The 21281-nt window shown below is 37.2% G+C and overlaps 3 protein-coding genes across 5 annotated transcripts; all 3 read left to right on the top strand.

Moving 5' to 3' along the window:
* The first annotated feature begins 2471 nt into the window (after positions 1-2471).
* Positions 2472-5574, top strand: LOC137711440 (HSP20-like chaperones superfamily protein). Of its 3 annotated transcripts, none has more exons than XM_068450683.2 (3): positions 2472-2765; positions 3380-4360; positions 4954-5574. In XM_068450683.2, exons 2-3 carry the CDS (start codon positions 3403-3405, stop codon positions 5187-5189), a joined length of 1194 nt encoding a protein of 397 aa, XP_068306784.2. In that variant the 5' UTR covers positions 2472-2765; positions 3380-3402; the 3' UTR covers positions 5190-5574. The 3 variants fall into 3 exon arrangements, with proteins under 3 accessions (XP_068306784.2, XP_068306785.2, XP_088552236.1); XM_068450684.2 differs by having other exon boundaries at positions 2604-2765; positions 3352-4360; XM_088696110.1 differs by lacking the exon at positions 2472-2765 and having other exon boundaries at positions 2926-4360.
* Positions 5575-9043: 3469 nt separating this feature from the next.
* On the top strand, positions 9044-12213 carry PHT1;8 (phosphate transporter 1;8). The gene is made up of 2 exons (XM_068450833.2): positions 9044-9805; positions 11091-12213. Exons 1-2 carry the CDS (start codon positions 9081-9083, stop codon positions 11905-11907), a joined length of 1542 nt encoding a protein of 513 aa, XP_068306934.2. The 5' UTR covers positions 9044-9080; the 3' UTR covers positions 11908-12213.
* Positions 12214-14980: 2767 nt separating this feature from the next.
* Positions 14981-18878, top strand: LOC137709888 (protein CUP-SHAPED COTYLEDON 3-like). Its single transcript, XM_068448868.2, has 3 exons — positions 14981-15516; positions 16871-17148; positions 17955-18878. The coding sequence occupies exons 1-3, from the start codon at positions 15306-15308 to the stop codon at positions 18702-18704; spliced, it is 1239 nt and encodes a 412-aa protein (XP_068304969.2). The 5' UTR covers positions 14981-15305; the 3' UTR covers positions 18705-18878.
* Positions 18879-21281: the final 2403 nt, after the last annotated feature.

Genomic DNA, 21281 nt, shown 5'->3' with positions numbered 1-21281 from the left:
TATACGCTTAAGTGCTACGATCACGTGAAAGCTGGGCGAATAGTCGCGGGTCACCTACGAGTCGGAACCACCTAAAGTGGTTTGTACGACAGGACTGTGCACCTAACTTGGATCCAAGCTGAGCGTGTGGTGTGGGAGGTGAACATCACGTGAAGGACTGTGCCCAACTCTGGGCGGGAGCACTAACACCAGGGGTGCGGGTTATGAGCTCTCTATGCATCTCACATCACTACTGAATGTAAACATGAATTACACTTACTTGGCACTTACCTGTGCGTCCGCATCACCAATACATACACATATATAAATGCAACTAACCATGCATAACAAATGGCAATATAAAATATGGCATATAACGAATAAACGCTTTGAATCACTTTCTGGGAAAAATATAAGTATATAGGTATATACGGAAAACCAAAAGCCCACTCACTGGTATGTGGAAGGGTCGTAACCCCCCTGCCGCGAGTGACCACGCTCGTCCTTGGGATAGGATTCACCTATATGCGAAACAACTATAAAAACGTTAATTTTAAAGCACATAACCAAACTTAAGAAATAACTTCTCATACAATGCTCAAATGGGGTGTATGAATACACCAACGTGATCTACTCAACCTCAGGATCATCCCCATATTTTTAAAATAATTTTTCACCGTCGCACGCGCCCCCCACGCGCCGCCCATGCGCAGGCACGTGCCTGGCACGCTGACGGCGTCAGTTAACGCCGTCAGGAATTTTCCGTTATCTTTAACGGATTCCGTCAACGGCGTTAGGAATATTCCGTCCAAACTGACGGAATATTCCGTCGTCTTCTCAGGCGCTGTCGCCGGCGTTGGAAAATCGGGAAATTTTCAAATCGTGATATCTTCTTCGTTTTTCAACCAAATTTCACAAAATTGGTACCAAAATGAAGCTTACAACGAGAGGAACAAGATCATACCACTTTCAAGTGCTAAAATCCACGAAATCTCACCTGGAAAATACCCCCATTTCCGGCCAACCTCAAAACTCGTGATCCCGACGTCCAAAACCTTCAAAAGAACCACCCCGAGCCTCCTAAGGACCTCACCAAGCTCCCTACAAGCTTGAAATTCCCAAAAATATAAGAAATTACGTGTGCATGAACAGTACCCAAAATCGGGTATCTCGAGTTCGACGTGAAAACGAAGGTATCCTTACTTGAAATGGGTATGGTTAGACTCCAATGGACCTCACGAGCATGGATATGTACTTTGTTTCTTCGATCTGTGAAGATTTCATGGGTTTTGGGTGTGGTCTGTACAAAGGATATGAGAAATGGGAAAGGGAAAGGCACGAGGGAGGTGCAGGGATAGGGAGAAAGGGTGTGGGGTGTATGTTAGTGTGTGTGTGGCCCAAAACATGCCAACAAAAACCCAAAAACATACACACAACGTAAAAATAACACTAGGGGCAAAATCGTCTTTTCACGTGTACGTTTTTAAAATTTTCAGAACGGGCTGTTACAAACCTCCCAAACACTCAAACACTTAAGAAGACTCAAAAAACCCTCCACGTTCTTTGCCAAACACATGAAAAATCATCAAGCATTGCTACCCGTGCCGGTTTTTCCATCACCACAAGCCAAATCTATGCGGCAATCGCTCATCCGAGATCAAGTCATCGTGACCCTCGGATCAACAACACACATCTACACATCTTCAGAGGTCGAATAAGAGAAAACTTTGTAAACAGAAATTCTAACCTTAAACTCATTTATACAATACATTTATTTTGTACATGTATTCTTGTTTGATTTGCTACAAGATTTTCATGCTTACACCCTTTGTTTGGATGAGGAAAATAATATTGGAATTTGAACAAAAGTTAGAACTTATAATTAACATGCACTGATTTTCTTGTTTGGATTTATAAGCATCGAAATTTAGAATTCCCACGTGAAAAAAAAAAAAAAAAACTTGAAATTTTGGACCTCAAATTCTCAAGTTTAAATTCCATATAAATTGTTGTTAATTTCTATAAATGAGAGTTTAAAAAATATAAAATAAAAACAAAAACCTAGCCGTGAGTGACTATCAATGTCACTCCCACCCTTGTTGCCGCCGCTTCCACCCACAATCATCACTACTGTTGCCAACACCACCCACCATCGTCATTGCCGCCGCTATCATCACCACCTATTATCATCACTGTGTCGCCGCAACCACTACCCACCATTGTCATCACCATCACCACCGTCAACTCCGCTAGTACATATCCTATTATCTGTCACATTATATTAATGACTCTTATTACTCATTCAATTTCGTATTTGAATTTTTTTTTTCTTTTTTAGATTAACCAAAGAGAAAATTTTCAAATTTTAGAAAATAAATTCCACAATTTCGAATTCCAGAAAAAAAAAATTCATAACTTTAAAATTCCTTGAAAATCTTAAATTTCCTCGTCTAAACGTAGTTTAGTTTTCTTCTGATTTAACCGATTCCCTTGTGCAATAATACTTGGTTTTTGTTTTGGGCCAGAAAAAGTACCTGGGTTCTTTAATTGTTGCAAAACATGGACTCAGCCCATCCCCTCCACCGCCCCGCCCTCTGACATTTGCTTTATTTTCTTCTTCTTCAACCTCAGCAGACGGCAGCGATCACGTCTTCTGCTTCACTTCTCTATCTTCCTGTTAGTTTTTACTTCTAACTAACCCAGCTCCAGCCCTCTCTCTGGTAACCCCTTATCTGGTCTTTCTTCTTCTTCTAATCTTCTTCAATCGGCTCATTTACGAACCCCAGGTTAATTCTGATTCTTAATTGCTTTTTGATTGAGGGTTTAATGTAGATTACATTTTCTGGTTAGTGGTTTCCATTTTATTTTTACTTTTTTATTCAAATGTTCCTGCTTTCTCAGTTCATTGTTATGCATTTGCTAACTCGAAACTAAACAAATTTAAAAAAAAAAAAAAAGTTTAAATAATAAAAAAAAAAAACCCTATCTTCGGTTTACATATTTATTTATTTTAAAGGAAATTTTAAATTTTGAGTTAGATTCTATATACCCAGAATCCCATTTTTAAATTTTCAAACGAAAGAATTTATTTTTAGCCAAGCTGCATTTGGGGTATGAGTTGATGTAAGAATCTGACCTGTAATCAGTGTATGAGTATCAACCTCGACATTGTCTAACACTGTAAACCCATACAAATGCAAATTCTGTTTAAAAGTTATGCTTTTCAGTTTTAAACCATATGGAAGTAAGAAAATAGATATTCTATGCATGTGGAATCTACTTATCTTGAAACTATGAAGAGAAATTTCATTTCAGTATGTTCTTTTGAATCATTTATTTATGTAATGAAGTTAGTTGGATTTACATTTGTAGATGGATCTCAATAATTTTGGTATTTTAGATTTAGAAGAATAAGCTAGGAGCATGGACTTAGAACCAAAAGACGATCCTCGTAAAGCTTCATTGAAACCGTCATTTGCGGACCAGCATTTTCTAGTCAACTTCATAATGGGAAATTACTTGGGTCCTGATGTCAATATTGATAGCCTGAGATACTCAGCATTTCAAAGGATAGTGGAAAGTTTGCCTCCATATATGTCAAGTGATTTGGGGCCATCATATGTCAGTGTGTCTTTTTTGGAGAGTTTATATTACTATATCCTGAGAAATGCTCACCCTAGTCTCATTTTGAGACCAGATATGTTGCATAAGTACTTTAAGGGCAGCCCAACCTTACCAAGTTCAGGGGTTACAAAAGAAAGTTGGCACCAGTTCACAGATCTTTTTCCTTTGGCTCTTCATGAACAGATATGGTACCCAGAGAGCTTCAGAGTTGTTAAGGGGATTGTTTTGATTGATGATCCTGTTACATCATTTATGGAAGAAGATGTTCTTGAAAAGTTCAAATCTTTATCTGGTATAGATGGCCTAAAAATTGATATAGGTCAAACTATACGATATCAACATGAGTACCTGGATGGTGGAGAAAGTAAGTCTAATGGCTTGAATGACGATGGCAAGGAAACAAAGACAGAAAATATGTCTAATGGAAATGGTAATTCATCAGAAAGGTTTCTGAAAAAGTATAAGAGGAGGTGCGTCTCTCATTCTCCAGCAAAGCCAGCATCTCCCCTAGTTGTTTCTGAATCAAAGCATTATAACAAAGATGGAGCTTCATGGACGAGCAATCCAGATGGCCCTGCCCTGATGCCCCTTATCTCTCTTCCTAATATGGAAGAACCTACTTCTGATTCTTCTATTGTTTTGTCTGGGACTGCCAGGAAAGGCGTAGTTGGACCACCAATTGGTCTAGTGGACATTGGTGTTAGCAAGGTTGCATATTACTTCCGGGTTGCTCTACCAGGGGTCAGGAAGGATTTTTGTATGTTCTCCTTTCCTTATTTCTTTTCATTTATTCGTGCTGGTTTATGCTATTAAAATGCTTATAGTTCAGTGTCCCCCCTTTTTTTTTAAGTTCTCAAGGCACCTCCTCTACCTTTAATAGGATATTGTATCTCAGTGCATTGAGTAAAACAGAGTTAATCTGCAGTTAATGTTCCCATTGCTCCAAGATATAGCACCGTATGAATATTCTAGACAGAATTTTCTTAACAATGCGTACTTCTAATAAGTTGAACACCAGAAAGCCTCTTGGAGGGTTTATTATCCCCTCCCCACATTCTAGGCTAAGTGACTGCCGGGAATTTGTTTGAACCCATGAAGTGTATCTGAGCTAAAAAATAAGATACTGATTTACACATGAAAATTAAATTTGCATCTCCTCATTTACATCTATGCATTGGATCGAAATCAAAAGTTACATCTCCCGGGATGTAAAGGAGATGTAAAAGTGGCTTTGGATCCCATATATATATTTCCATGATTCAAGATTTTCTTGCATTTATGCTCTCTTGACAAGAAATCTTGAGCTCATGTTTGTTCAAAATTACAAGTTGATATTATTTGTGGCAACAGGTCAGTTTAGTTGTGAGATTGAATCTAATGGGAAGGTTCATCTCCAAGGCATCACAAGTGGTGGAAATCCCATAAGGAAACGTTCGCGTGTATTTCAGATGAAGTTGCAGCAATTATGCCCGGCTGGACCATTCACTCTCTCCTTCAGCCTCCCGGGACCTGTTGATCCAAGGCTCTTCGCACCACACTTCGGATCTGATGGCATTTTTGAAGGAGTTATCGTAAAAGACGAGTGATATATGTTGCCGAGTTACATACATTCTTGATGTAGCAGCGGTCGACGAAATGGTAGAATTTTCTTACTTGCCCAGTTACTAAGTTCGTAGTTTAGTAGCTCTTGCGTAAATGGTGTACAGAAGTATTGGTAGGACTAGGATGTAGTTTAACGAAGTGATCCTCTTCCAACATCAAGTATGCCGATGCCGTCTGAGTAGAATTTGGCGGGATACTCATGCTAGATGAGTGCTGACACGTGGTGACGTCGTCTAGACAATCGACAGAAGTTAGGGCAAAGTATGGAGATCAGTTCTGTAATTTTCTTTTCTTTTGGGAAATTTTTAGTATGTCACTTCGATTTAGTGCGTTATTTTGATTTTAGTATTAGCTTTCCATTTGGTTCAATGGGCATCTACAAGCAACAAATCACATCGGTTACGCGTTTAATGATCAAAGATTTATACGTTCTAAGGGTCTAGCACGCGGGCTCTAAAATCTTAATGTATGTTTGGCACTTGTAATTCTTGAATGTCTCTTTCTTTTTTCCTTGACCAATTCTACCAAAAACTTGGCCACTAATTGGCAATTGGCAGCAGCTGTAGAGCTGTAGAGCAAACAAAATGTTGAAACTTGAATCCCAAGTCAACATCGCCATCACTCATCAATATGGATTTGTAATTGAATCATTCAATGTATTAGTATTTTAAGTGCGATTTTAATGCTACGTATCAGTCAATATTACGAACGTTTTAATCGTTAAATTTAATTTTTTTTCAACTACTTGTATCGTCTGTTCTCAGTCTTTTGGTACTATTTATTGATGAGATGCATTGAAATTTTTTTCTAATATTTCCCCGAAAAGTCCAACATCTATCCTCGGAAAAGATTTAAGAGTAAAACAAACTATATCCTTTTTAATTATATGCTGTAGCCGGTACAAGAAACACGATGTAGCCATAACCGTGTGAAAATGACAACAGAATAAAAAAAATAAAAAAGTCACAAAATTAAGTATTAGTTGAAATTCATATGATTCCGTATATTCGTGGAATCATTAAGTAAAATGGCATCATTTGCAGTCCGTCGACCTTTGATCACATCAAATGTCAACTTCGCGAAATAACCTCGTTCCTTCCTTTCCCCCGGGGCGCCGCCCCAGCCCCACAATCCCCACCCGCCAACCTAGTAATTAATGGAATAGGATCCTTGGATTTTTTGGTGGGAATTCGAAATATCAATTAATTATGTGAATTCATCGTATATTATGCAGTTAGAAATTATTTTAACATTGAATAGAAATAATACCTACTGAAAACTGGCCGTACGATGTACAATGAATAAATACGATTAATTGATCCCTAAATCCCCACAAAAAAGATCCGAAGAGTATCCTTGTCTGTAATTAATTTCGTATGATTCTACGAGGAATGCAGACACAGTACCATTTCCTAATAACATATATTTATTGTATAAATTTAATATTTTTTACAAAAAAATTTGAATCGAAAATCTTTTAAGCATTCAAATATAAGAAACAACAAATTACCAAATAACATATTCATGATTAACTAGCCAATTTTTCTAAACATTTAAATGACTAAACAATCTTAAATTTAAATGATATTTTATAAGAATAATCCTCAATGAAGGTTAAGAAATTGAATCATCGAAATTATACAATTTGTACAATAAATATATGTTATTCGCAAGGTACGATATGTGCATTCTCAGCAGAGAGATGCAAGTATTATTCTATTACTAATATTATATGCTCTTTTGTATAAGTAATAGCATTTGAAGAAAATATTGGGAACTCACTGTAGCCAGTACCAATATAGTCCACCAGTTGTAGCTAAACTTTCTCAAACACTTGCTACCTTCGTAACCAAACACCCATCATCTTGCTCGGTCCATCTATTCTCTGTCAACTCTAACCCTCTCTTCTTTGGCGACCCCAACCCCAATTCTGTCCGGCGAAAATATTGGAAAATGAGGGTGTTGTAGAGGAGAACATGTTTGTTTGGTTTCACAAGTATGTTTGGATCCTGGTTTATGAAAGGACAATATTTAGGTACACACTATTCGGTATCCAAAATAGGATAATACTTGGTACACATTACTCAACAGAGAGGGAAACAAATTCTTTCCGGATCTGAGCCTAGAGATCAATAGATTCGCATCATTAAAATTTGATTTACAATTATTATAACTTTTAGGAATGTCTCTATTTGTAGCCGTTGAATCAAATTTATATAATCCCGATCTATTGATCTCTAATATCAGATCCGAAAAGGATCTGTGTCCAACAGAGAGTACCCAATTTTCTGACGATTTTATCTGGTCCGATAATTTTAAAACACCTGGCATTTCAACTCTCTTTCAATATTTGGCTATCTCTGTAACCAAACACCTCTCTTATTCTCCATCTTCTTTTCTTGCCCAGCCAATCCCTTTATTTCTCCGGCGACCATGGCAGATCCACCAAAGGTTCTCCGTCTGCCCAACCACCCATGTCTCTTATCCCTTGTCATCAAAATCTGTTACAGGTTGACCAATTTTTTTTGTCGAAATCACTTGCTGATTGATGTTGCAGAGACTTTGGAGAAGTGGATGGGGTTCAGATCAACGGAGGAGAGATGGATAGAGTGGAGGTGTGCCGCTATGGTAGACGGTTGGAAGAGTTGGGATGACAGTTGGACAAGGGAGCGGAGATGGAGTCGACGATTGGAGGAAAGAAGTTGGAGGCGGGTGGTTGGGATGGAGCAGAACGATGTGTCATGGCAAGGAAAGAAGATGGAGAAGAAGAGAGGTGTTTGGTTTCGGGTACAAAGGTGTTTGGTTCCAAAGATAGCAAAATATGGGAAGAGAATTAAAATGACTAGTGTTTCAGAATCATTAGGCCACATACGATGGTCAGTAAATAGTGTCCTCCTCAGTGAGTACCCAAGTATTATCCCCCAAAATATACTGACCTATTAAATGGCTAATAGTATTGCAACACCTGTCCATTTAGTATTCACAACCAAACACCAATTCCAATTTGTACACGCAACCAAACACCCTTTTCGGTTTTCTCTTACCCGTGTCGTTGCAAACCTGATCAGCCTCACCTTCTTCCATGTCAATCAAAATAAAACCTTCCATAGAACCATTCCATAATTCGCTGCCACCTTCCTCCGCCGCTGCCATGGCTGCCACGAGAAATAAGGGGACATATTGGGGCCGGAGTCGATGGTAGAGACGGGGTGGGAACGATGGAGGGGGCGGGGTTGGGTCGACGGAGGAGACTGAGTGGGAACAACAGAGGCAAAGGTTGAAGGAAGAGAGGGATTGACTAGGACTTGCAAGAAGAAAGAAGATGGGGGCTTGGTGATCCACATAGCAAGAGACAGATGTTACAATATTATTGGTCCATGAGTATTTTGTTACTAGTTAGTCAGTACCCAAGTATTATCCTACGTGAAATTACAAGAATTACACGTATCTTAATTTTATTAGTCCATGTAAGTGTTCAGTAATATTTGGGTATTGATTGGTGACACTCGAGTATTGTGTTAATGCTACATTTATCATATTTTTTATATTACATCTTTATCATCTCTGTAATGGACTTAAGATATATTGGACTTCATTTTATTAGAGATATAATACAAATGTAGTAAAAGCATGGTAAGAACAACATTTTTTGTAGGAAGGTTTAACAAAACACTTTCGGTACTGTTTACTTTTAACGAAAAATTATATTTATACATTTCCCTAATACTGTTTACTATACCTTTAAAAATAGCTTTTCATTAGTTTTTTTTTTTTTTTTTTTTTCTCTTAAACTATCAAAGCCTATATATAATCTCAGTCCGTAGTACGAAGGCACACTAATACAGGTAGTCTATTGAGGCAAATAATAGTAAGTTATGGCGTTAAAAGTCCTTTCTGCTCTTGACACGGCGAAGACGCAGTGGTACCACTTCAAGGCCATCATCGTCGCCGGCATGGGCCTCTTCACCGACGCGTACGACCTCTTCTGCATCCCTCCCATCTTGCGACTCCTCGGCCGCGTCTACTACCAGAAAGACCGAATCTTCCGAGACCAATCCTTCGACAACGACGACGATAACTTCTTCGTTCGCACTGATGTGGCTACGGCGCTCTTGTGCGTCTCTCTCCTGGGAACCGTCATCGGACAGCTCGTCTTCGGAAGACTAGGGGACCGAATCGGAAGGCGCCGCGTGTACGGGCTGTCCCTGATGGTGATGGTGCTCAGCGCCCTAGGATGCGGCTTCTCCGTGTGCACGTCGCCGGGCTGCGTTCTGGTGAGTCTTGGGTTCTTTAGGTTCATGCTGGGGATCGGGATCGGAGGGGACTATCCGCTCTCCGCCACCATCATGTCGGAGTTTGCCAACAAGAGGACACGCGGTTCGTTCATAGCAGCCGTGTTTTCCATGCAAGGGTTTGGGATTCTGGCTAGTTCCCTCGTGACGATGACGGTGTGCGGGATCTTCGACGGAGCGTCGAATGCGAAGGGGAAGGAGAAGACTCCCAGCCAAGCTGACGTCGCATGGAGGCTGATACTGATGCTGGGCGCCATTCCTGCTGCCATGACGTATTATTGGCGTATGATGATGCCTGAAACTGCCAGGTAATTCCCTTAATTACTAATTATCTTAATTTGTTATTGCTATCAATCGAGTAATTAGTGTGACATTTGGGGTCGGTTTTATATGGTTATCATTAGGTTTCGTCAATATCTGTGCGTCCCAGGTCGCTTGGCTGTATATATATGTGTGCGTGAGAGAGACCGGCAGGGTTAACATTGATAATTTGACAAATGAAATGTATGAAATTTGATTAGGAAATTTGATTTCCTGAAAATTGATTAGGCCTGCGTGCATCAGCGTGCGTAAGGTTGACTCTTCATCAGTGTTCCCCTCCTTCTGTTGAATAAATTAATGGTTTGAAATGTTGCAACTGCAAGCGCCTCAGGATAGGGATTAGACATTACTCGCTGGATCCTTGAGATCCTAGGCATCGGTGATCGTAATCGTGATCGTGACTTTTCATTATACATCGTACAGTTTTTATTAAGTACTATTTATATTTAATTTTAAATTTTAAAATTTAAATTTTAAAATAATTTATAATCGCACGATGTACGATGAACGATCACGATTACGAAATCTCTAAGATCCCTAAGAAAAGGATCATCGCCGGATCCTTTTCCATTATTGAGTTTATTTTTCACTGATTATCAAGCTCAGTTATTATTATTTTTTTTAATTACATTGTGGTCGATATCATTCCTTATTTATAGGTTTATTTTGCCTTAATTTTAGGATTAAATATTTTTTTGTATCTCAATTCTTTTTTCTTTCTCCATCACAAATTAATTGTGTCGACTAATCTATGTTTTAGGTATTATATATCAGCATATATACTAATACTAGTATGAAGTTATAAATGTATGGAAAATAAACTTTTTTGAACTATTTTTATGTATGATAGGTGGCATAATAGTTCAAAAAAATGTATGCATTTGATGTGAATAGCCACATCATTTGAATTAATCAGATTTTTAAATTTAGTTCATTATTTAATAAATTAATAATTAAGAAAAACTAGTTAATTAAATGATGATTGTGGTATACGAGGAGTGTTTCTCTTTCCTTTCCTTGGGTTTTGCAAATTTTTCAAATGATATGGTTATCCACATCAGATGTCACCTAAGATGGTATAGAAATGTGGTATAAAAACATGGTATGAATAGCATTACTCATTTAGATATGTAAATGTAATATTGAATTGAGATGGTAACACCATATATATGAAAGTGTAAAAGGGATGACATGGATGCATGCATGCATGCCTCCGTTTTCTTGTAACTATGTAAGGTTGAATCCCTTATTATTACTTTGTTTGATGATCAGATATACAGCACTGGTTGAGCTAAATGTCCTCCAAGCGGCAAAGGACATGGAGAAAGTGTTGGATGTCTCAATGAGTCAAATTGTAGAAGATGAATCATTGTCATTGCCACAAGATCCACCCTCCTATCCCCTTCTCTCCAAGCAGTTTTTACGTCTCCACGGCCGTGATCTCTTCGCTTGTTCTGCTTCATGGTTTCTTGTCGATGTTGTCTTCTACAGCAGCAACCTTTTCCAATCTCAAGTATATGGAAAATTCCTCCCGAAAAAATACAAAGTCAACGCCTATCAAGATGCTCTATTTGTTGCACTGCTGCAAGCCATAGTTGCAATGTGCTCAACAATTCCAGGTTACTGGTTCACTGTCTACTTCATCGATCGAATTGGAAGACGCAAAATCCAAATGATAGGTTTTCTTGCCATGGCATTGGTTTATTTCGCGCTAGGGATACCCTACAAGTTTTATTGGGTAAAGCATGTCGATGCAGGCTTCATGGTCCTCTACGGCCTCACTTTCTTCTTCGCAAATTTTGGACCAAACACCACTACTTTTATTGTGCCTGCTGAACTTTTTCCGGCACGATTCAGATCGACTTGTCATGGGATATCAGGGGCTGCTGGGAAGGTTGGGGCCATTGTTGGAGTTATAGGGTTTGCGTTAGTCTCACATGGTAAAACAGAGGAGCATCCGGTAGAGATGACGGTCACATTGGTAATTTTGGGCGGAGTTTGCATTTTGGGAATGATGGTAACGTATTTTTTCACACCCGAAACCAATTGCAAATCACTAGAAGAGAATGAGGAATATGATGAAGAGTAACTGCTGCCGCTTCAGAATTATAATGCTACTCGTCCCATCTATTTGTACGATTATTTGTAACATATCTAATAGAGTATGATCCACTACACATGCAGGTCTCATCTTTACTTGAGAGATAGTACAAATAATGATTGGATGGTAAGAAAAATATTTTTGGGTAATTTTTCCTTCAACGTGTGTTTTAATTATGTTTAGAATTATGGATATGTCTATGTCCTGTACATTAATTATAGGCTCAGATTTGAGTGAGATAAAAAATAAGTAGTGGATTATATATATATCAAGGCTTGTGCACACGTTGTGATACTTGTTAGTTATCATTAACTTCTGTTAAGTATGAGTGGCAAATAGATGCATGATATTGCAAGTGATCTTTTACCACAATAGTGAAAAAGTGTTGTGTCATTGTATGATGGCGTGAGTTCAAACTCCATCGGTAACTAATCTAACATTTAACTTACTAACGTTATCGCTCGATTCAAAATAAAAAATAAAAAAAAAGAAAAAGATGCGTGATATGGTAATACGCCAATTGTTAGAGTGCACTAACAAACTCAAAATAACAGTCAAAATCAAAATTATAACAATTTTACAAAGTTGCTGTGGTGTAGTGATTATCACGTTAGTCTTACAAACTAAAAGAAATTATAACAATTTTATTAACAATATAACAAATTACGTCTAATTGCGCTTCAACAATTTATATACAGAATTTGAATCTGTCCACCACGAATACTTTATCTAATTCAAGTTCCTAATACCAGGAACTGGAATTTGGCGAACTTTCATGTGTTTTCTCTCAAAAAAAATAAAATAATAGTGTTATAAAAAAATGGGGTGTTTCGTTGTGTATGTTTGGAAGAAGGCTGCGTATATAAAAACATCAAGAACCCTTCCGATCAGACTAAACAAGTGTCACTGGCAGTTGTGCCCTTTCTGTTAAAAGGATGAATCCCTCTAACCAAAGTCAATTTAAAATTTGAATTTAAATATGAAAGGTTGATTTGATAAAAAAACAAGGATAAAATATCAATGAAGGCCCATCTTTTTTACTATTAATATTTAACTACGCCTAAACCTTAAACTTCTTCAAGCGTGTAAGCCAATTTACTAAGTCATATTCTCATAAGCTTATAAATTCTTGTTGAAAAAACTTCACTTCATCGACGCGGAACAAAAGAAGTTAGCTTATTTTTCATTTAAACTTTCAACACTAATTTGACATCGGCATCCCAAACAATTCGATTAGCTAGGTCATTACATTATAACAATTGCATGCAGCAAAGATTGGCTAAAGAATGACGTCATGCATGTAGGCTTATGTAAGCTAGCTATGTGGGGGCGTTGTTATCTTTTGAGTGTGGAGCACAAATCAATTATGTACGTTTATACTATACTGTCGTAATCACCCAAACCCAAACGAAACAGGCTTCATGCTTCAGGTGCAGCGCCGACGCCATTGAATATTGTCACCACCTCCCTCCCTCCCTCCCTCCACAACCCCCAAATTAATTAGGTTAACCAAAGGAAAAGAGGAAAAGGACCACATTCTGATGAACTACCACTGTAGGTCCTCATGTTACCAAACACACACCACTATTGTTCTCAAAAAAAAAAAAAAAAAAAAAAAAAAAAAAAAAAAAAAAACCCACTATTTAAACATATTCGGAGTAAAACTTACACATATTTGTCATTTTGTGGTGCTGGCAGAATAGGTTTCTCAAAAATTTATATCCCATAAGTTACTAAACAGTAAACATACAAGACTGCCGGCCAAGAGGAAAAAGACCAATAAACAATTTACACTCGCAGGCTCAAAGCATGATTTTTTTTGCTGTCAACTGTTTTTTCATAACTAAAAGATTTATGGAGTACAATACGCTTCAACTGTTTTATACTATTATCAAACTCAAATTTTACTTATTTAGATGCTGTCACTGCTCCCTTATTTCTATCGTTATTATTAATAAAAGTCCATTATGTGAAAGCTTTTTTTTGTGAAGCCCTTTTCATTAAAACCTTCAACAAATATTCACATTAAAATTTTAAAATGAGTGTAGAGATACAAAATATAGGCTCGAATAAAGTTTTCCTAAAGTAATGATATATCATATATGTAATCCAAGTTACACTCTAGTTGGTTGTTGATCGATAACAAAGACGAATGTACGAAAGTATATAATTAACTAGCTTATGCGGCGTCTTAGCTCTGCGTTCATCCTCACAAAGGAGATCATGGTACGAAAGGATATGGAGAGCAATAGAAATAAAAATACACAAAGAAAGAAACGTTGATAGTTGATCCAAATACTTGTTCAACTCATGATTCATGTATTCATTTTCATTATCAGATCAAAGTGCTTTCATAGAAGTCGTGAATCGAGTAGTAATCTTTTTGCGGAATCTGAAAAAAAATATATATATAAAAAACGTAACCCTGTTTTTTTATTAAATAGAGCTATGTTAATCAAGTGATATCATCCACAAACGAGCCGGGTGAAAGAAATTAATGTGGGTATAGATAACCACGATGATTCATTTTTTTAACTTGATAAACGGATATGATAATAGCAAACTTTCGTGCAAATCTTAAAAAATATTTTACAAAAAATATGAGATAACGGAGACATTATAGAAAGTCATACTTTGAGAGAGTATTCTTAGCATTTTGTTTATGCAAATAACATAAAATTAGTGAAATATTCTCTTAAAGTGAAATTCTCTATGAACTCTATCATTTCATTATTTAATGTCAATTATTTACTAAAATTATAAAATATTATGCAAATAATATAAAATAACACAAAATTTATAAAAGGTCCCTATTTCGAAAGAGTCTAGTACTTACTATTTCACCTAATTAAAATTATACATCAATCATTGTTTAAAGAAAGAGAATAATCATTACTTAATATAGTTAATCTTATATTATCTGTTCAAATGATGATATATGTATGGCGTCACTGTTGAATGTTAATACAGGCTAGGGCAGGGACCGTAGACTAGCTAGTGTACCTACTGCCTAAATAGCTGTTAAAGAAAGATATACTCACACACGCACGCATGAATCTCTGCAAACAGCTTTTGCATTTACTCCTACCAGTCCTCCTCTCTCATCACTCAACACTCATCATCTACACTGATCACACAACAATCTCTCTTGCTTTTACAATTAGGAGTCGTTTTCATTGATGATCCATTCGCTATATATTTGCATTATTTTTCGGTTTTAGTGCACCGCCCCCTCCTATCCAAATCCCAGACTCTTCTCCTTTATACATGCATTGCAACGATCACTTTACCTTCATCACATTAAAGAGTTAAGAACATCCAGAGCAGTCTGTTGCTTTAGTTAATCAGTATTATATTTGGTTTGGAAAATATATTTAGATTATATAATGTTGGGAATGGGAATGGAAGAAGTTATGAGTGAGCTGATGAGTGGGGAGGATGAAAACGGACAAGGTTTTCAACCAGGGTTCCGGTTCCATCCGACGGACGAGGAGCTCATAACCTTTTATCTGGCTTCCAAGGTCTACAACGGCTCTTTCCGCGGCGTCCGCATTGCTGAGGTCGACCTTAACCGATGCGAACCATGGGAGCTGCCAGGTATATATCCTCAGCTAGCGCTATTCTTAAATATTTCTCTTCTGATGTCAAATGTATAATATTATATATCTATTTTATTGGTGGGAAAATTTAAATGCATGTTTGTTTGTTTTCTTTTTAGCAATTTCTGCATGAGCTAATTAAGTTAGTTCATTCGTATACAAAGTCCACGAAGAAAATTCATCTAAATTATGCTGCGATTCGATTTTGGGTGTAGAGGACTGAGTACGCTATTTTAATCAATTTGACTAGTTCTTCCTATGCATTTATCTTCGGGTTAATTATTTTCCATTAGTTTGTCTTAAATTAATTAGTTGGTAAATTATGTTATTACTCAAAACTGTAGATGGGATTTGTGGTAATTAATTCATTAGATATCTACTGCTCAGTACTATGATTTGATGATATTCTTTTTCATTTGAAAGTGAAATATCTTATGTTCAAATAATTTAATACCAAATTAGATTGGCGATGCTGTTGAAATTTTTTTTTTATTAATATAAAAATATCAGTGTACTGACTGAGAAAAATTAATTAGATATCTAGCAAATCCAAGTAATAAATGTTCTATTATGATTGAAGCAAGACAAACAATCATTTTATCTCATATAGATCTCAGACCAACGGTTAATGCATTCCTTGTTCAGTTGAATGTAAATATATGTATATGTATATATATTTGGCAGTTGAATATGCAAAATATTTATGGCTCTGGCCAGAAAATCTATCTCCTCCTGCAATTGCACACCCAGTAGTGCAGAGCAGTCATCCACCTCATTATTTAATGCTGGATCTGACAAATTTCAATCACTTCATAAATGTGTCGTCTGTTTTTAGTTTGGCTTATTAATGATATTCATTCCTGTTTTGTACCGTATTTTTATATTATTTTATATAGCATTTGATGTAAATAATTACATTATTTGAATTAATCAGATTTTTTTTTAAATTTAGTTTATTATTTAATAAACTAATAATTAAGAAAAATTAGTTAATTAAATGATGATTATAGTATACGAGGAGTATTTCTCCTTCATTTTCTTGAATTTTGCAAATTTTTCAAATAATGTGGTTGTCCATATCAGATGTCATTTAAAATGATATGAAAACGTGGTACAAAAACATAATATGAATAACATTACTTTAGTTACTTAGGCTATGTTAAGCAGCTATCTATTCATACAATTATGTATCATGCAAAATATCGTATGAAACGAGTTTATTGTTTCGGTGATGTTTTAAAGATGCACACTGTTCATATAGCAAACATTATTAGTGGGGCGATGAATTTATTTCATCCAAGTCTTTTCTTTGTTTCATGTGATTTAACTGTTGATGATGGGGTTGGATGCAGACGTGGCAAAGATGGGAGAGAGAGAGTGGTACTTCTTCAGCCTGAGGGACAGGAAGTACCCAACGGGGATGAGAACCAACAGAGCGACCGGAGCCGGCTACTGGAAGGCCACCGGCAAAGACAGACAGGTCTTCAGTGCGTCGACCGGAGCCCTACTTGGCATGAAGAAGACCCTTGTCTTCTACAAGGGCAGAGCTCCGAGGGGCCACAAGACTAAGTGGGTCATGCATGAGTACCGTCTCGACGGCCACTTCTCGTCCTATCGCCACGACTGCCAGGTATGGACCCACAACCCCTACCTCCACCCGTGCACATGCACACCTATGACCTAAGTTTCCCCGTGTTTGTACGTGGGAATCCAATTTACCTGTCTAATCTACACTCTAGGGCGTTGGGAGGGGTTGGAATTTTAGCTTTGCGTTTTATAGATTCACCTGCTGCAACTGCATATTTTACCCTCTCATTTGTCGCTTTCCGGGGTTGACATTTGCTTACTCGGTATTTTCACTAAACCATTGTCGCTTTTTATTATCTGTGGACTTTACCTTTTCATCACCAGTGGAATGCGATTTGATTGATTTAACAATTAACCTACTATATGATCGCGCGCTTTATCGCAATGTTAAAAAAGCATTCAAGTGCATCGGTGTCGATTCGATTCTCACGAGTTCTATTTTTCCAAAAAATTAATTTTTAACAAAAAAAAAAAAAAAAAAAAAAAAAAAATTAATTTTTAACCCACTAACACTACCAGTTAACTCAAAAAAACAATTAACCTGCTATACATCTGTCTTGGTGCGAAAAAGTTGAACGCTGCCATATTTCTTACCCTTAATAAATTATTTACTTAGCTTAGGATGGTTTTATTTTGTGAAAACTAAAAACTTGTTTCATAACTATTTTATTGAGTTTTCAAAATTCAACGTTCAATTCCACTTCTCAAAGAATGAAAACCAAAAAGCAAAATTGTAAAATGAAAACAAATGATTCTCAAATGATCTCTTAACTAATCATCTAAATTAGTTATTTATGAAATTGTGATATTGTAGTCCTCAAATAATAATAAATGCTTGTGTTTTTGCAGGAGGAATGGGTGATATGCAGAATAAATCACAAATCCGGGAAGAAGAAAAGCCCACTACTTGATCACGAAGCTGCTGCTTCAGCAATTTCAAATTGCAATTATCTGCCTCCATTGCTGGATCCATCTCCAGCATTATTATTGCAAGAATCATGCCCTGAATATCAGAATCCAATACAATTGCAAGCTCTTCCTCCAATTCACCAAGAAAATCATGATACCTTCTCCTCTTTCCCAGCAATAAATGCCTTCCAAACCCACCAATTACCCTCTTTCTCCAGATCCCTCCTCTTCAAATCCCTCTTCGATCAAGATTGCAACAGCAACAGTAGTTCTAGTACTGTTCCCAAACAGTGCAAGACTGAGCTCGCCAACTACTTCTCCCGTTTCCAAACACCGGATAACAGTCATAACAATAATAATAGCACTCGCAACAACTTGCATGACTTGAACTTTGTGGTGGAATTGGAAAAGAATCATGATCATCAGTACCAGCCAAACCCCCCGTACCATCATCTTCATGATCAATACAATGATCTCTTGCCTTTTGATTATTTGGACTACAGTACTAGTGTGCTGGGGTTCTCATCAGCAGAAGCAGCAGAGGCTACTACCAGTACTAGTACTGCGACTGCTGCTGTTCATGCTCATGACACGTCTCCCTCAGTTGTTTTCACCAGGGCCGGCTTTCAGACCATGTTAGATCTTCCTCCCATCAAACTCCCTGGAGAATCCTGCCGACCCTATGCATAATCATTAATGCTGGATCATGTATGCCAGCCAATATTATATATTTTGATATATATTATTTACTAGCAGGTAATGTAATAGGACAATACTTGGTACCCACTAGTGACTAGTGAATGCTAAACCGAGGTTTAATTCCTGAAATGTGTATTCGTTCTCATAAACGATTTGGGTTTAATTCTTCAAATGTGTATTCGTTCTAGCAAAGGAGGCAAAGATATATAATACAACTTTAACTAATATGGCAAGAATAAATAATAAAGCCTAACCTAATTGCAAGGAAACCAAATAGTAACAAAACCCGATAATTCACCAAAGTCAACTTATGTTAAAAACTCACGCCTACGGTGAGTACCCAATGTACCAACCCTTATCTAAGGTTAGCCCATTATTACATGGGTAATGTAAATAGGACAATACTTAGGTATTCATTTGTTGAGAATATGAATGCCACTAGTGAGTCCTCAATCATTCCCTTCTCCGGCGACCCCAACCCTCAATCCCTATCTTCTTCGGCGACCTTGAACCCAACCTCATTCTCTCTTTCTCCTTGATGGCAATGACGGTCAAAGATGAACCGTCATGTTAGGGAGGGAGAGCGACAAATAAAGGAGAGAAAGGGAAGTTAGCTGTGTGGATGCAAATTTCCGTCTTCTTGATCTTGGATAAAATTGTACCTACAAAACAATTAACACCTTAGGTCAAGGCCAAGAGCCTCACGCGCTCATGATGAATGAGGGGGGGGGGGCTTTGGCCGAAGAACCTCTAATGCCAAAGTTAGAATTTAGAGAGAAAAAGTGTTTGGAGAATTTTTGGAGTTTTACAAGAGTGTGGACTTCCCCTTTCAAAGAAAATGGAGTCCTATTTATAGAGTATGGCCGGCCCTCTTTGGAAGAGATTGGCCGGCTCTTGGATGTTTTTTGGGGTGTAATGGTGATTAATTTGGTAATCCATTAAGAATTAATCCATTAATTAGCCTAACAAATTTAATTTATAGGAAAGGTTTTGAAGGTTATGGAATGATTTCCTTATAGAGGATATAGAGCAAAGATGAATGAGATAAATTTGAACTTATTACCTATTTTGGGCACTCTTGACTCGTTTGATGGATGATTCTCCACTGCTCGCATGTAGGAAACCCGGTGTGTCTCGAGGGTAATTTTGTCCTCTTCACCTAAAAATCCACGTGTCGCCTCTTGATTATTTTTGGCTCCACAGATGCCCCCACACTTGCTGATGCGAGAATTTTACACACACAAATTAAACCCTCTTTTTGTCAAATTGTAGTAAGTATGTAAGTAGAGATCGTTCTGGACCGGGGATTAGGAGGGATTGTTAATCACTTGGATTTGACTCAAAAACGTAAAAACACAATATAAAACACTATACTAGACTCAAAGAATGCAAAACTAAACTTTAAAACACTAAGACAAACCAAAAGACTCAAAACAAGTTCAAAAGACTCAAAACTGCCTAAAAACACTAACTAGGCAGTTTCTGACCTTAAACCCAATTTTGGACGAATTTAAGATTATGGCCTGATTCAAAACATTTTAAAACATAAACTAAACAGATTCTAAGCACTAAAGAACAAGAAAGTAAAAAGGGGTTTTGATTTGACGAGATTAAATTAAAGCAGAATGTAAATATGAATGTGATGGAATTTAATGGATGGGAACCTAGCTAAGGGGTTCATCTCCACACATGTTACACTTGCATAATAAAACGATTTCCAATTGCATTTCAATAAACCATGAATTCTCAACACCCCAAGTTAACCGTGATGCACTAATTAACCTTCAAATCTTCCTAACGTTATTGAATTGGATGATTGCATACGACAACCCAAAACATTCCCCACAAGTCCCCTACATGATTGCATAATAGAGATACAAGCAAGAATCATTACGCTCTATGAAAATTATAAGTGTTGACGAGGCATTCGTTACTATGGAATACGCATGAAACTTATGCCAAGAATTCGTTTAACGCGATTGTTTATAAGCAACCTCCACTACTTGTGAATATAAGTTCGTAACTATTAGGTGAAACTCACTTATATTCTAGCGTCATATTCATGCATGAAAATTAAGCGTGCACTCTCAATAAACATACATAAATAAGTTATCAATCAAACTAAAAAAACAAATTGAATTCACAACTTATGAAACGTAATTAGAAGTAATCAACTCAAAATGCAAGCATAAACATATATTTCGAATTCCCCCTAGCCAAGGGGGGGTTTAGTTCCTCATACGTACAAAACAAAGAGAATTGAAATTAAACATTGAAATCAAAGAAACACCTAAACATTCCAACAACTCAAACTTGAATTGTATGAACGTTTAGGCCCTCTTCTCTTCCTCTTCGTTGTGGCACAAGGTCTAAGGATATGTTTAGGGCTTTAGGTGTATGTGGAATGGAGTGGGGAATGGTTGGAGTGGCTGCAATGAAGGAGAAGAAATGCAGAAAATGGAAGGGGATGCACGACACAAAGGATGGTGTTTGTGTTGTGTGTTGTGTTGTGGTGAATGGAATGAATGAATTGTGGCTGCAATGCATGCTTATTTATAGGTAAATAAG

Source organism: Pyrus communis, chromosome 6 (genome assembly GCF_041283825.1).
Source record: "Pyrus communis isolate YQ-2024b chromosome 6, ASM4128382v1, whole genome shotgun sequence".
Taxonomy (NCBI): Eukaryota; Viridiplantae; Streptophyta; class Magnoliopsida; order Rosales; family Rosaceae; genus Pyrus; species Pyrus communis.
Note: the sequence above shows the minus strand (reverse complement) of the source record. Positions and strands in the feature narration are given on the sequence as shown.